General features: G+C 31.5%; 1 protein-coding gene across 2 annotated transcripts in view; it reads left to right on the top strand.

The window, feature by feature from the left end:
- Window positions 1–13,687, top strand: part of LOC101892946 (potassium voltage-gated channel protein Shaker) — a 619,449-nt gene extending 605,762 nt beyond the window's left edge. The window contains exons 10-12 of one of the 2 annotated variants that reach the window (XM_059121942.1): window positions 8,166–8,347; window positions 8,519–8,803; window positions 13,201–13,687. In XM_059121942.1, coding sequence (XP_058977925.1) covers window positions 8,166–8,347; window positions 8,519–8,796 — 460 coding nt within the window. In that variant the 3' untranslated portion in view covers window positions 8,797–8,803; window positions 13,201–13,687. Of the gene's footprint in view, window positions 1–8,165; window positions 8,357–8,518; window positions 8,804–13,200 lie in introns of both variants that reach the window. The other variant, XM_059121941.1, reaches the window with a different exon arrangement.
- The last annotated feature ends 3,229 nt before the right edge of the window (window positions 13,688–16,916 follow it).

The raw sequence follows: 16,916 nt of genomic DNA, 5'->3' as shown, positions 1-16,916 counted from the left end.
GAATTTTACTCTTTTGCAAGTGACATCGAAAAATAGAGTATGCTCGATTTTTTTCTGCTACCTGTAGTGCTACCGGTAGAACTCGAAGTTTCATTCTCAACATGAGCATTCCCGAGGGACTATTTTAACGTATTCTTAATAACTAGCGAGTATTACGTATACCTCCATGTATCCTTTTTAGGTATGATCTTTCGTTAAATGATTACAAATTTCTGACCTATCTGAATAACAAACGATTTTAATTACATTCCGTCTTTTTTACAAATTTCCAAAATTTGGTTCCAATTATATTTTCCTACAACATTTCTCAACTTTTTTGAAATTTCGAATTAATGACTTTGCATTCCCTTTTTCGGAACCTTAAACTTACGGTGTGTATAAATAATTACCTAAATCACAGCCCAAAAACAAATCAGTCTCTTTTGTAACATAAACTCAAAACAATCGTTTCAAGTTTTCCACTAACTAAATAACACAAAAAATTATATTAAATTTTATATTTATAAATAAAATTCAATTTAATCTTTATTCCGAAAAAAGGAAAAACACAAACAAAGAACAAAAGAAAAACAACAATTAATTTATTTACAACAAGATATAAAGACTGGAAAATAGAATAAAACGCAAATGAAAAAATAAATAATTTAAATAAATAGGCATTACATATTTAATTTCTATTATTTTTTTTTTTCAATTTAGTTAGCCAAATATTTTTTATTGTTTAATTATTTGCAAAAATGGTCCTAACTTGAAAAAAAAAATATAATTAACAACAATGAAAAGGTATTTTTCAAAAACAAATAAACCAAAAATAGATACAATGCCAGTAATACTTTAAACAAAAAAATATTACAAATACAAACACATAACATTTGAAAAAATTTTGCAAATTTATTATTTTGTATTATTCTGAAAAAAAGGAATAACATCCAAAATAATCCCAGCTTAATACTATAATAAAAACAAAACAAAATTGTTGTTAAGAATTAAAAAAATAATAACAAAAAATGTTTTATAATCGTTATCATTAAAACCAAAACAAAATAAATTAAAAAAAGAAATTCACTCAAACACCTACACTGGATATTAGTTTCAATAAAACTTCCCTTCTCTAAGAAAAACAAAAAAAGAAGAAGAAGAAGAAAAACATATGCTGATTACAAAATGAAAATATTAACTTAAATCCCCTCTTTTTAAAACCAAATAAAAAATACTGCGTTTTCAATAAAAAAATAAGAAAGAAAAAACCAACAACATCAAAACTCAATGCTAAGCTAATTTATTAACAACCTAAAAAATAACAACAACTACCACAAACAAACAACAACAAAACTAAATATTATTTATTATTAGACAAGTGCAAAAGAAAATAATTATGATAACAACTAACATTAACAGCAACAAAAAATTATAATAATAATAAAATAACAACAAAAATTTCTTTATAAATTATAATTATTATTATATTTAAAACAAAAACACAAATAATCAACAAAGCAAATGAAGCCAATAATAATAATAATAACAATACTTAACACAAAAAATGAAAAAAAAAAAACAACAACCAACATTAAGTGATTTGCGAAAAAAGAGAAGAAAAAAATAAAAATTATTAAAAAATTACAAAAAAAAATACGAGATGTCATGTCTTCAATTGGTTGTTTTATTGTATTTTTTTTTTTTTTTTTTTTTTGTTTTGCGGCTTATTCCGAAAAAAATATTATTAGAGTAAGACTTTATCATTTCATATAGGAATATAGCTATACAAAAAGAATAGTGAGAAGCCGTGCGCATTGAATAGAATTATAAATTCTCCTCCATTTATTTTTTATTTATTTATTCTTTTAACTAAACAATTGTTAAGGTATTTTTGGCATTACGTTACGTTTTTAATTGCCAATGAGAGTATAGTTTAAAAAATGAGTTAGTGCATTGCCTTATTGAAGTAGGTGGCGTATACTTTATAAGCTTCAATATGAAAAATAACGTATACGCAACCTCATACATTTACTGGGTTACGTACCATAGTTATGTGTCATATTAGTTTTTAATGGACGAAGTATGAGAATTTGGGAAGTTTTTAAAAAGAAAAGTCTGTTGGTATTATTGTTTTCTCGTTGTAGCAGAATAAATTGAGGCAGTAATTTTCAAGGAAGTACAATTTTCGAACTGTAGAATTAAGAATAATGCAGTTTATTATTAATCTTGGGGCAACGAATTGTTAAAATTTCTGAGAAATTTTTATGTCAAACTATTTAGAAATATAGATAGTTAGAATATACCGCCTCAGAAGTACAATAAGATATCATTTTCAAAATTTTTAAAGGGGATTCCTTGGAAATCCTTATAACTACCAGAACATATCTATAATGCTTCTGACAAAATTTTTATGAGAAGTTGAATAATCATCATCTGTAGAAATCACACTAACTCCCGAACGATGTATGTTGGGTCTGTAGTACGTTTGGTGTAGAAAATGGGCTATATAGGTCCACGTTCTGGTAACTGTACCCACATATTTAATGTTTTTATACCCTACACCACAAGGTGGTCAGGGCATTATGTATTTGCGTATGTATTTGTAACAGGCAAAAGGAAATCAAATAGACTCTTAGTTCCCTTTGATGTCTGTCTATGTATTTTTGTACAGGTCGCATTTATTGCCCGATCGAGATGAAATTTTTCACAAGTTATTTGTTTGACAAGGACAAACCCTATTGAAATTGGAGAAAATCGGTTAAAATTTAGATACAGCTCCCATATGTATCTTCGTCCGATTTGCCTTTTTTTGTGCACCAAACATGTAATGTAAGTCCAAGTAGTATGGAATTTGGCATATACGACCAAATTAGGCCTGGAAATAAGTATGATGGAAATCGGTTCAGATGTAACTGTAGCTCCCATATATATTTTTCATCCGATTTGATATTTTTTGTCCTCCGCAGCCGTAATATGCATTCAGTAACAACGATATTTTGGGAAATATATCAAATACATTACATAAATACATTTTCCTGTTTTTATGGAGATCGGTTCCGATTTGCCTTTTATTGTGCACCAAACATGTAATATTAGCCCAAATTGGATGGAATTTGGTACTTGCGACCAAATTGAGCATACAGGATTGCCCATATTCGACGGACCCATCTGGCAACGCCATAACTTTTGACAGAGATGTCACATCGCTTAATGACATACCGCGTTTGAAGCGTCAATCCAAGCAGATTTTTACCATGAACCAGTACACGCCACGCGAGCGCTCTGAAATAGTTGAAATTTACAAGAAGTCAATTGTGAAAACTCAACGTGCTTTTAAAACATTAAAAAATGTGAGAACACCACCAAAAAATGTGAGAATCACACGCCATCTAAGAACACCATTAAGCGTTTATACGAAAAATTTTCGACTGGTAAGGCTCTTTCTAATCCGAAGAGGCCATATAAAAGTCGACCAAGACGATCGGCCGAGAATATCGCTGCCGTACGAGCCAGTTTTGAGAGATCCCCAAGAACATCCCAAAAACGCCGTTCTCAGCAGTTGGGCATGGCTCGGTCCACTTTACAACGGATTATTCGCATTGATTTGCATTTGTTCCCGTACAAAATTCAATTGACGCAAAGAATGTTGCCTGCGGACAAGCCTCGTCGATTGGAATGGGCCCAAAGGTCCGTCGAATATGGGCAACCCCTAGAAACAAGTATGTCGAATTGGTTCAGATTTAGCTCCCATATATTGTTCAACCGATTTGTTATATGAAGCTGTACTAAATATGCAAAGGCGTGTAGGGTATCATAAGGTCGTGCCGGCCGACTTTTAGACTTTCTTTACTGTTTTTTTTTTTTTTTTTTTTTTTTTTTTGGTGTTTTAGTCAAAGTTTTAAACCGAATTTGTTGTAAATTGGCAGCATGTGTTGCTTTTATGTACGAAATACCTTTGCATAGAGTTGACTATATAGGTCCACTTTTTCGTACAGCCCCTATATAACGGTACCTTCCGATATTCGGCATTTTTATGATTTCATCGACATTATTGACTGGAATTGTATCAAATATCGTATTTGATTTTTCTAATGGGTACTACAACCTCTGACAAAAAATTTAAGATCTTTGTATAGCCCCCATGTATCGTTGGCTTCCTTTATTTGGTATTTTGATTATTTTAGCGATCAAGTTTCATATTTGAATATTGTCGTGGCTTGTGAAAAAAGTTGCATATACAGATCAACGTCTTCGTATAGAACCCAATATAACGGTATGATTTTATCAGTAGTTTTCAAAGGATTTTTTTAAGAACTATCTTGGAAATGGCCAATATTGCCTTGATAGAAAATGTAAAAATTACCCTGCAGAGGCAATGACAACTTCCTTTATTTGAAGAATTTAAAATAAATAAAAATTTATAATATTTTTAGAAAATATTTGTAATGTCCTTCAAGAAGATTCAATATTCTCCACGAAACACAAATTAATAAAAAAATCGCAAATTTGAAATTTCAGAAAAAATATTTAAAAATCAAAAATCTTTAGATGTGGTCATAGAAAGTAAAAAGAAATCTTTTTTTTTTTTAATTTTTTAGTGGCTTCACCTACTGACCCCCAAATTATTTCTAACTGTTTTATTTTTCTTTCGTGATGAGTGATATGAATTTGCTGTAGAGAGGAAAAGTCAGGGGGCACTCTCACCACTATGCTACACGACTCATCCTTGAATCTTTAGGATCTTACTAAATTCCTAAAAGAAAGTTTTTGCTCTATTTCCAAAAATAAGCATTTTAAATACAACTCCCTTATAAATGTTCGGGATTTTGTGGATAACTGATTTGACCAAAACAAGATGTCCATATGGGGGACGGCATGGACAATTCCACTTGTTTACATTTTTCTGTTAAAGCCCTTAATTATCGTCCAATTGTATCTGTAACTAGTAAAAAAGGCTTTAAGTTCGGTAGAGACAGACTATTGATGTACTCCACCATTCTGGAATGAAAATATTAGAAAATAAATATCCATATGATTATTAAATGTTTTTAAACCCTCGAATTTCCGAATTTCGTATAGTACCGTTATATGTAGTATTCATATCCAATTAAAAGCCGATGAGGATACTTTGTGTTACGATATTTAATATCAATTGAAATCTCTAAATATAAATTTGTAAAAGATATCTGACCAAAATAAGTAGAAACCCCCAAAAATATACCTGGAATCGGAAAACAAATTTAGGGCTAGACCAAACCTACACTCTATTTTCCAGGGTTGGCATTTTCAATGAGAACTATAAATACCAAATTATAACCAATTCCAATGCCAAATGCTAACCATAAATACCAAATAACCATAAATACCAAATTATAACCAATTCCCATTAAAATACTAGATTCCTATATAAAATTAAATATAGATTGATCTCGACAAATGTTGACCACTTTGTGGGGGAGGTTTCTAAAGAAGTTGGCCGATATTTCGCGTCTTTACAGCAAATTTTGTGTTAGAAGAAATATTTGGATGCGTGGAATTTGAAGAGAATCGGATTCTTACTTCGCATTTTATGAGCCTTTTGTTATCAAAAATTTTGACCCCATTGCGGGGGAAGTACCAGAAGGAGTGGTCTGTTATGTCCGTTGTTGCAACCAGTTTCTATGCTGCCAGAAATATTACGATGGATACTACCTTCGACAGTTTGCGTACCAGCCAGACTGATAGACGGACGGACGGACACCTCTAGATTGACTCCATATGTCCTGAATCGGATTTCGTACAAAGAGAACTAAGGTCCAAACCCATTATTTTCGATGAGGCACGTTTTGGTCGTATCAAATGATATATAACGTATCAAATGGTATCAAATGATAAGAAACACTGAGGAAAAATCGAAAGTAAAATATAGGATATATTTTCACCTTCAATGATTTGCAACATTGAACCAAATGTTTTCCTGATAAGTACTGGAAATAGAGATTTATTTTCTTTCGTAACTTATAGTGATATTTCATGAAGAATATTTTTGTCTTCGACATCATCTTTCTAAAATAACTTCGGATAAAAGCTCTAAAATGTGTGATTTGATAAAAATATAAAGTGTTCGACGTCTTCTGGGGACCATAGTAGAATTTTAACCGATAATTAGTTTTTAAGCCATTTTTAGACTCTCTATTTTCATAATCTGGTAGGTTCTCCCAATAATTATTACTGTTTCTGTTGGACGAAACCATCCTTAAAAGATTTTCCAAAATAATTTCCTTCATCCTGCCTCTACATAGTCGAACAAAATTATAAATTCTCCAGCCAGGGTAAGCCCTTCTTTTCAATAATCTGGGAACATATTTTAACTCCCAAGGCAATATATTACTTGACAGGTCTATCTAGGGTTAAACATTTGGTTAAGCATTCATTTGTTGGTTAGGTGTTAGAAATGTTCAAACCATTTAGCTCTAAATAGTGCCAAAAATGTTATTTTAGTTAAACTTATAGGAAGCTCAGCTATGCTTAAATATTAACGCTTCACATTTATTTGTTTAGAATCAAGTGGAAAATATTAAGGCTTATTAATAATTTAGGCAACATAGCATTATGTGTTCTTTTAAATGATATTTGAATACCATTTGTTACTTCCATGAAATTAGTAGTTAAAAAATAAACAAAAAAAATATTGACAACCTTACGGAGGCCATGCAACAACATCCAGGTAATTGGGTAAGTGACAAACGTGATATTTTTATATACAAAATCTAATTGAAACTTTTTAACTTTTTTCATTCTGTAGCAAAAACTAAGTTTTTATTGTGAAAGCTCTATCTGTGTCTACACTATTACTTTTTATGAAAAAAATAATCTGCAAACACCAAAAAAAATCTAGAAAAAGCTAAATTATTCATATTGAGCAAATCATCTATTTCACCAAAAAAAAAAAAATATTTTCAATGACACTACCACCACCACCCCCTAGCCCTCTACTTTTCCCCCAAAACCCCCAAGAAGAAAAAACAAATAATCATCAACAAATCTTGATCATCTTACTTTTATAACGAAAGCACCTTGCAAATGCATGAGCTTTTGAAAGTTATGTTTGATTTTAAAAAAAAGCTAGCTAGTTCTAAAAGAGCCATTAAGCACGAGTTTGCCTTTGAGAATTAAAAGAAATAAATAAATAAAGCTTTGCCATGCAAGAGAAAATAACTTAAAGCTTTTTTTCGATTTATTGAATGCTAATGTTTTATAATTTTTATTAAGTATGTAAATAATTTAAAAAAAATATGAAAGAAAATGGTAAATATATTTATTTATATGTGTGTGAGTGTATTAATAACACCGAATACAGATCCTGTAGCCTTAGGAAATCTAGAAGAGCAACCAGTAAAAGAATTGTAACAATGAGATGGACTTTCAACGAATACCGAGAGTAAAACCCGAAGAGAACATAGTGTCCACGAAATTGATTGAGTGTATCATTCATAATTTAAAACAAATCTCTCGCTCGCCCTCAGTAAATCACTAATTGTTTCATGAAATGTGTAAAGCCCCCCCTCTCTCTCTCTCTCGCTCGCTCGCTCGTTATATAAATGTCTCCCTCTTTTGAGTTGTATTTCAAAAGCTCTTGTCATAACAAACATTTAACTGATCATCATTTCAACTCTCATTCTCTCTCATTCATTAGCAAATATTTGTCGTTGTATCTGTAACTATCTCCCTCTCTCTCTATCTCTCTTTCTCTGTCGATCTCTTTAGATATGTATCTATTCATTCGCTAACTCTCATAATGTCGCTCATTTTGAACTTTAAGTGTAAATTTTCATTTCTTTTTTCAATATTTCGTTTAGTTTTAAATCTCTTTTTAGAACTTCAAACAAATTTTCATTAGTTTTTTGAAATTCATTTTTTTTCTTTGAGTCTTTTGTAAATTGGTGTCTTTACTTTGGAGTTTCGTTTGAGTTGTTTTCTTTTTTGTAAATCTCTGTCTCTCTCTCCCTTTCTCTTTTCTTAAAAAAAAAACTAAAATTTTATTTCCCACGTTCCTTTGTTTTGTGTTTTTAATATTTTCTGTTTTTTGTATGATTTTTTATCCTTCTTTCTCTAACCCCTTCTTTCTGAAAATCTCTTGAATATTTTTAAATAATATTTACTATTTTTCATTAAATTAAAAAAAAAACAAAAAACACCATCTACAGACCCGTTGGCTTCTGGGGCAAAATCGTTGGTTCGCTATGTGTGATAGCTGGTGTGCTGACAATCGCTCTGCCCGTACCCGTTATTGTGAGTAATTTCAATTATTTCTACCATCGCGAAACGGATCAAGAGGAGATGCAAAGTCAAAACTTCAATCACGTTACAAGCTGTTCATATATGCCTGGTGCGTTAGGTAACTGTCACCCTTTTGTTGTCTCTGTCACTGTCTCTCTCTACCCGTTCTCTCTTAGTGTACTCTTTGTAGAATAGTTTCCCATTGTCTCTTCTCTGTGTAAACTATTTCCAATATTTGAAAACAAAAATCTAATCCACTTGTAATCTGTCGTCCTCACAGGTCAACATTATCGAAAATCTTCCTTGTCTGAATCATCGTCAGATATTATGGATTTAGATGATGGCATCGGTACACCGGGCCTGACTGATCATCCAGGTCGTCATTTAGCGCCATTTCTAAGGACTCAACAGTCATTCGAAAAACAGCAGCTACAGCTGCAGCTCCAATCACAACAACAACAGCAACAACAACCTCAACAGAATGGCATTCGAGGGTCTAGCAATTTAAATCAGAGGCACAATAGTGCCATGGCGGTCAGTATTGAAACCGATGTCTGACTACTGGGTAAGTATTGAAAAAATCTATTTATTTTTTAATTAAAAATATTTCAAAATCTGTTTGACTCATTAACGTCCAATCGAAACGGCTGAAACCTTTTTTGAGCCTTGAATTTTGAACGACAATTGACAATTCATCAACGCCCAGATGAAACGGCTAAAGCTAGAATCTTGAAATTTTGAATAAGAATCATTCTTGGTCTGAAGGAGACAGATAAGGCTTGATCTTTGGAAAGTCGTACGAAAGGTATTAAAAGGTACGAAATATGGTACCCTTTGTATTTGAGGAAGCAGTAGAGCCCAGACTCTTAAATTTGGAATAAGGGTCACTGATGGAGCCTATGATAGATGTACTAAAGGGTTTTTGGAAATTCGGACTTTAAGTGTACGAAGAGTACAAAAATGTACTACGTTTGACGATTCATAAACGCCCAGATGAAACGGCTGAATCTAGAATCTTGAAATTATGGATGAGAGTCATTCTTGGTCTAAAAGAGACAGATAAGGCAGGTTTTTTTTGGAAATTCGTACGAAAGGTATTAAAAGGTGCTAAATATGGTACCATTTGTATTTGACGATGGAAGTAGAACTCTTAAATTTGGAATGAGGGTCGCTTTGGATCCTTTGTACTTGAGGAAGCGGAAGTAGACCTACAACTCTTAAATTATGAATGAGGGTCCTGTTTGAATGTATAAAAGATGTACCAAAGGGTTTTTGGAAATTTGCACTTTCAGTGTACGAAAAGTACTAAAATGTACTGCATTTGACGATTCATCAACACCTAGACGAAACGGCTGAATCTAGAATATTGGAATTTTGCATAAGAGTCGTTTTTGGTCCAAAGGGGTCAGATAAGGCTGGGTCTTTGGATATTCGCAGGAAAAGTATTAAAAGGTACTACATATGATACCCTTTATTTATGAGGAAGAGGAAGTAGAGCTAAAGCTCTTAAGTTTGGAATAGAGGTCACAGATGGAGTATTCCATGGATGTACTAAAGAGTTTTTGGAAATTCGCACCATAAGTGTACGAAAAGTACTAAATTGTACTTCATTTGGTACCATTTCGTATCATGTGAATGGTTAGAGCTAAAAACTTTGCAAATTTGGAGTGGGAATCAAGGTCGAGGAGTAGCGTTGATGTAAGGAGGTAATTTTAGATGTGTACTCATGTATACGACGAGTACTAAACGGTACTAAATTTGTACAATTTAATTTTGGGTGGAAGGGAATGAGCTGTTATCCTGAAATTTGAAATTAACATTACTGGAGGAGTGGAGATTTGGGATATGGAGGAAGTTTTCGAAATTTGTACTTATGTGTACGAAAAGTACTAAATGGGACTAAATTTGGCACAATTTCGATTTACGTAAACCGATAGAGCTGGAATTTTGAAATTTAGAAATAATATTACTATTGCATTGTAGGACTGAGGTATGTAGGTAGTTTTGGAAATTGTGTACTTAAGTGTACTAAATGGTACTTAATTGGGTATAATTTAATTTTTGGGGAAAACCAATAAAATTGGAATCCTCAAATTTTGAAATAATGTTACGATTGCAATGTAGAACTGATGTATGTAGTTAGTTTTAAAAAAATGTACAATTTAGATTTTGGGTGAACCGGTGGAGTTGGAATCCTGATATTTGAAAATAAGATTTCAATTGGACTGAATGATGTAGGTAGTTATGAAAATTTGTACTTTAGTGTACTAAATGGTACTAATTATGGTACAATTTGGATTGAGGTGAAACAATAGAGCTGGTATCTTGAAAATTGGAAAAAAATACTGTCGGAATATAGGATTGGGATATGTAGATAGTTTTGGAAATTTGTACATATATGTGCTATAATGTCGTATTTGGAAGAACCAACGGGTATGTAATCCAAAAATTTGGAATTGGGATTACTGTGGGAATGTATGATCGGGGTATGTAGGATACTTTGGAAATTTGTACTTATGTATTCTAAATGGTACTAAATGTGGTACAAATAGGAATTGTCATGAACCGATGGAGCTGGAATTCTGAAATTTGGAATGGAGTGCAGGATAGATGTAGCAAAGGGTTATGGGAAAATCGAACTTTAAGGTTTCAAAAAGTTTTAAAATGGTACTAAACTTCTAAAATGACACCATTTCATATTTTCTGAAAGCATAAAGCTAAAAACTTACAATTTGGCAAGAGAATCAAGGTTGCAAAGTAAGTAAGGTTTTAGAAACGGGTACTATAAATGTAAAAAAAGTACTAAATAGTACTATATTTGGTACAATTTAGTATTGAGTGAACAGAGTGCTTGAAATCTGGGGCCGCTGTTTATGTGTAGCCTGGACATATGGAGAAAATGAAAATGTGTATTGAATTGTACGAAAAGTACAAAATGGTACTATATTTGGTATTGGGTGATGGAATAGAGTTGAAATTGTGGCATTTGATATTTAGATTACTGATGGTATCTGTAATTGAGATATTGAGGTGGTTTCAAAAATGTGTACTATAATTGTACTAAAAGTGCCAAATGGTACTAAATTTGGTATTAGGTAAAAGGATTCCATCCCTAATCCTCAAATTTTATGTTGATATCTGTGGTTAAGAGGTGATATGGAGGTGATTTGGGAAATTTGTACTTGAATTATACGAAAAGTACTACATTGTGCTAATTTTGGTACTAACTTTGGTATTGGGTAAAGGAACAGAGTAGGAATCCTCAAATTTGGTATTGGAACTCTGTTGGTATTTGGACTTGAGATATGAAGGTGGTTTTGGAAATTCGTGCTATATTTGTACGAAAAGTACTAAACGGTACTAAATTTGGTATTGAGTGAAGGGGCTGGAATCCTCAAATTTAATATTGAGGTCTCTGTTAGTAGCCGTGGTTAAGATATGGAGGTGATTTGGGAAATATGTACTTGAATTATACGAAACGTACTAAATGGTACTAAGTTTGGTAATAAATTTGGTATTGGGTAAAGGAACAGAGTAGGAATCCTCAAATTTGGTATTGAGGACTCTTTGGTATTGAGGAATTGAGATATGGAGGTGGTTTTGGAAATTCGTGCTATATTTGTACAAAAAGTACTAAATGGTACTAAATTTAGTATTTGGTGAAGGGATAGAGCTGGAATCCTCAAATTTGATATTGAAGACTCTGTTGATATCTGGAATTGAGATGTGGAGGTTGTTTTGAAAATGTGTACTACATTTGTACGAAAAGTACTAAATTGTATAATATTGAGTTTTGGGTGAAGGGATAGAGCTGGACTTCTCAAATTTGATACTGCGGACTCTTGTTATTTGGAATTGAGGTATGAATGTGGTTCTGAATTTTTGTACTATATTTGTGAGAAAAATACTAATTGGTACTAAATTTGGTATGTGGTGAAGGAAAAGTGCTGAAATTCGAAAAATACGAAAGGTACTAAATGCTACTAAGTTTAGGATAAGACGAAATTAAAGAGATGAAATCTTTAAATTTGATATTAAAGTCATTCTTGGTATCCGAGGTTAAGATATGGAACAGTTTTGCAAATATGTACTAAAATTATACAAAACTACTAATTGGTACTTAATTTGGTATTGAGTGAACGCATAGAGTTGGAATCGCGAAATTTGATTTTGTGGCCTCTGTCGGTATTTGGTGTTGGTTTTGGAAATACGTACTATAATTATTCGAAAAGTACTAAATTGTACTAATTTCGAATCACTTTTGGTGTCTAGAATGGATAGATGTAGATTGTTTTGAATATGCGTTACTAAATTTCGTATCGGGATGGGCTGAAATTTGATGTTGAGGTCACTGTTAATTTCCAAGGTTTACATATAGAGTTGAAATATTTTGGGACAAAAAAAATTGATGTGGGTCCATTGAGCAATGGGTTTACCAATATATCCTTGGTAAACTTAAAAATTAAAGATTTTGAAGACACTTCAGTGTAAAAGGTAAACATTTTCCTATTATTCTTAACGAAACTGGAAAAATTTGAATAATATATAAAATCTTGAAAATCGGAAAATTTCATACGCCAAATGAAGTTTTGAAAAAAAAAATTAAACTGAACAAATGTGCGTTCTGAGTACTAAAAAGGCCTAACACGAACTTTTGGAGCGAGTCTAAAATTATAAAATGGACTTTTCGCTGACGAAGTAGTGACCACTTGCTAGTAAAATAGAAGAAGTGAATTTCGTTGAACTTGTCTTCTTCATTTTTGATATCCAGCAATTTTTGTCAGATCTTTCAGACGATGTGGCAATTTATGGGATTTAAGCTCTTAAGGTTACCAATAAACAACATTTAATTTCTAATATTTAATTTTTGTGAAAAAATAGTGATATTTTTTTATTAATTAAAAATAAATTTAATCAGGCATAAAATTAATAGTTTTCCCTCTCTCTCTATCTCTCTTTCAGTAAAAAACGTGGAGCATAGTATTAATTGGCGTCGTGAAATGTTACGCTGGATGCCTGAAACAACATCAAAGGCGGTCTAAGAGATCGCGCTGTTATGAATGTTTTTATTATTACAAAACCAGAAAAGAAAACAAACAAACACAACTCGAAACAAAAAAAAAAAACAAGAGAAAACGAAAAGAAAATGATGAAGACACATAAATAGAATAGAAATGAAAGTGACGCAAAAAGCAAAATAGTAAAAATATTTTTTTTTGTTTTCTTTTTTTAGAGGAAAAATAAATTTAATTAAAAAAAAAGAAAACAAATAACAAAAGCAAATAAGCAACAGATGAAGCCGAGAAGTAAAAGAAAACAATAAATTTATATTTATTATAGTTATGTTTAATTTTTTTTAATTTAATTTTTTAGACAACCAAATATAAAAAAGAAAATTCAATAAATTTGAAAACATTTAGCAAATATCACTGTTAGTAAAAATATTAAAGTAAACAAAAAAAAAAAAACACAAATAACTGAAACGGAAATATATAAAAATCTAGAAGAAAATAAAAACAAGCAAAAACAATTTTTTTAAGAAAAGCTAAACAAGAAAAAAATTATAAAAATAATATAAATCAAATTAGCTTAAATTTATTAACAACAAAAGAAGTAAACAACAAAGGTTAATTAGAACAATTGGTTTATAAAACAAATTAATAGTCAAATAAAAGAGAAATAAATAAAAAAACAACAACAACACACAAAGAGAGGAGACACAGAAACAAACAAACACACACACTGATGTGAAATGTTAGATATTAATTTTAAATTATTACAATTATTATTATTATTATTATTAATAAAATTACTAAAAAAAGAAACAAAATAATAAATAATGAAAATATTATTATTATTACATAAAATTTATGTTCAAATTTTTAATTTATATAGACAATTAAAATTAACAAAGAACTACCAACAAACCAAAAAAAACAACAAAAGACAAATAAACAAAACCATATGAAACATGATTCACTATTTTGAAACGGGGTATTATTTAGGATTTTAATTTAAAATTCTTGTTTTTTTATATGGAAAAAAAAAGAAATTTGCTCAAAAAACATAAGAAAAATTAATTTTGAAATGCAACATTTTTTATTTTTTATCATATTATGATTCTGAAATTTTGTGCTGGGATAATAACTGCAAATCATGAAAAGAATTGAAAGCTCCGTTTTCAATCATTAAGATCTCAAATCTTTCAACTGCATAAGAAAAAAATAAAAATCAAACTTTATAATTTATATTTTGAAAAAAGCACTTCACAACACTTCTGAAGGTCACACTTTCTGATCCAGTTAAAGCATTGGACTGTGGCCAAATTCCGGGTAATTATATATTTTTATACCTTACACTAATATGTGGAAAGGATCGATCTAGATATTTGCCATCTAATCACGCTATGGACGAAATTTTGGATCACTACCAAATTCCACGCAATTTTAGTTGTCTCACCATAGAAGAAACTTATGACGATCGGATAGTAGGTGATCGGAAAGAACAAGAAAATGGCAAAAGAAGCAATACCTATTTTTGGAAAGGGTATGAGTGTAGAGCAATAAAAGATATTATTATGGCACCACATTTCGGGATAGGACTCAATTATAAAATGTCTTAAAATATTTCATTTTTAGAGCTTGATTTTCTAAAGGGCTTACATTTTAAGACATTACTTACGTCTCAATTTTTTATGAGTGAATTATTAACTAGTTTACCTCATTGTGGATGGGAATTAATTCCCAAGAGAACTTCTTGGATGGCTTGCGTCTTTTCCAGGCCTCCATCAATTGCAAACCTCTTAATGATTTAGCACATGTATTATACACTAACTTTGAGCGAAGAGCATCCCTTTATAGAAAAATGTTTTAAATGTCATCTTGAAAGGTAGACAACGCTTTTTTTTTAAAGAAAAACTTTTAAAAACTTCGCGATCGTAGAAACGTAAGCAGATTGTAGCAAGGCTGCTCTCTAATACATATAGAGCCGTTGAAAAGCAAATCAATTGTTTATAAATTTTGATTACGTCCAAAATTCTAAATAAAGCGAATTATTGTAAAAAATTATAAATTACTTTTCAACACTGATTTTTCATCTAAAAACTGAGAAAAATTGGACTGGTGGGGGAGGTTTGGCTTTCGAGCATTGCAGCAATTTACCATTACTGCTCAAAACAGTGTGTTAGCACATGAGTCCAAAAAAGAGATTATTTAAGAGAAAGTAAAAAAGTAAAAAGTTTTTATCCATTCATTCTTTTTAAACTTGAATGTTTTCCAAAATTATTAATAAAGCCAATTATTTAAAAATTTGTATACATTAAATAAATTTTAACACAGATTTTTTGATGATTTGACAACTAAGAAAAATTGGGCGAGTATTGGAGCGAGGTCTGGTTTTTGAACAACGCTGAATAGACTCACATATTTGCAAACATAAGAAGAAATAAAAATACCACTCTATGCCTCTCTTGCGAAACACAAAGAAAAAAACAAACAATCATAATATAGTTGCTCAAAACCTTGTGCTAGCACTTGAGATCCCAAAAGAGAACATTTGAGAGAAAATTAATATTCTCTTTTTCTTTGTATTCTACGACTGTTTTTATACCCTCAGCCTTATGGCTAGAAGGGGTATATATCATTTGATACGGTCAAAACGTGCCTAGTCGAAATAACGGTTTTAGACCCTAGGTCTCTTTGAACCAAATCCGTTTCAGGACATTTGGAGCCGATTTAGCGATGTCCGTCTGTCTGTCCGGCTAGTTCGGATATGGGCAATATCGGTCCACTCCTTCTACTACCTCCCGCACAAAAGATCGAAATTCTCAAAAACTATATTTTCTGTACAGAAAGAGGAACGATAATCCGATTTTGCTCCAACTTTGCGAATTCTAATATTTGCGTCAGAGCTAGATCTGGTGTTAAAATGGATAATATCGGTCCACTCCATCAAGTACTTCCCTCACAAAGGGTCAATTACAACTCTCATAAAATGTGATATAAGAGTCCGATTGTCTTCAAATTTCACACATCCCAATATTTATATTAACACAAGATCTGGTATTAAGGTGGAATATATCGGTCCACTCCTGGTACCTCCCCACAAAAGGTTGAAATTTTCAAAAAATATATTTTTTGCACAGAAAGAGAAACAATAGTGCGATTTTGCTCCATCTTTGCAAATCTATATATCAGTGCTAGGTCAGGTGAGAAAATGGACAATATCGGTCCACTCCATCAAGTACCTCCCCCACAAATGGCCAAATTTTGGAATAATTAAAACTCCCATAAAATGTGCTGGAAGAGTCCGAATGACTTCAAATTTTACTCATCCTAATATTTATATTAACTCAAGATCTGTTATTAAGATGGGAAATATCGGTCCACTACTTCTGGTACCACCCCAAAAAAGGTCAAAATTTTGAATATGGACGGATTCCATTTCGACTTGGCACATCTAAATATTTCTATCAACACAGGATCTGTTAAAAATGGTAGAGATCGGACCATTTCTTCTGGTACCTCCCCCACAAAGGGTCAAATTTTTGTTCATAAAATCCAAAATAAGCATTAGAAAATAACTCAGCGATTCTTTATAACTTGCTCTAAATCTAAATATATGTTTCTCAGCCAGAGTCCTTAAATGAGTATGGAATTTTTGATCTCCCATAAATTGGT

The sequence above is a fragment of the Musca domestica genome, unplaced genomic scaffold (genome assembly GCF_030504385.1).
Source record: "Musca domestica strain aabys unplaced genomic scaffold, Musca_domestica.polishedcontigs.V.1.1 2, whole genome shotgun sequence".
Lineage (NCBI taxonomy): Eukaryota > Metazoa > Arthropoda > Insecta > Diptera > Muscidae > Musca > Musca domestica.
The sequence above is the reverse complement of the archived record's forward strand: the minus strand, read 5'-3'. Positions and strand labels throughout refer to the sequence as shown.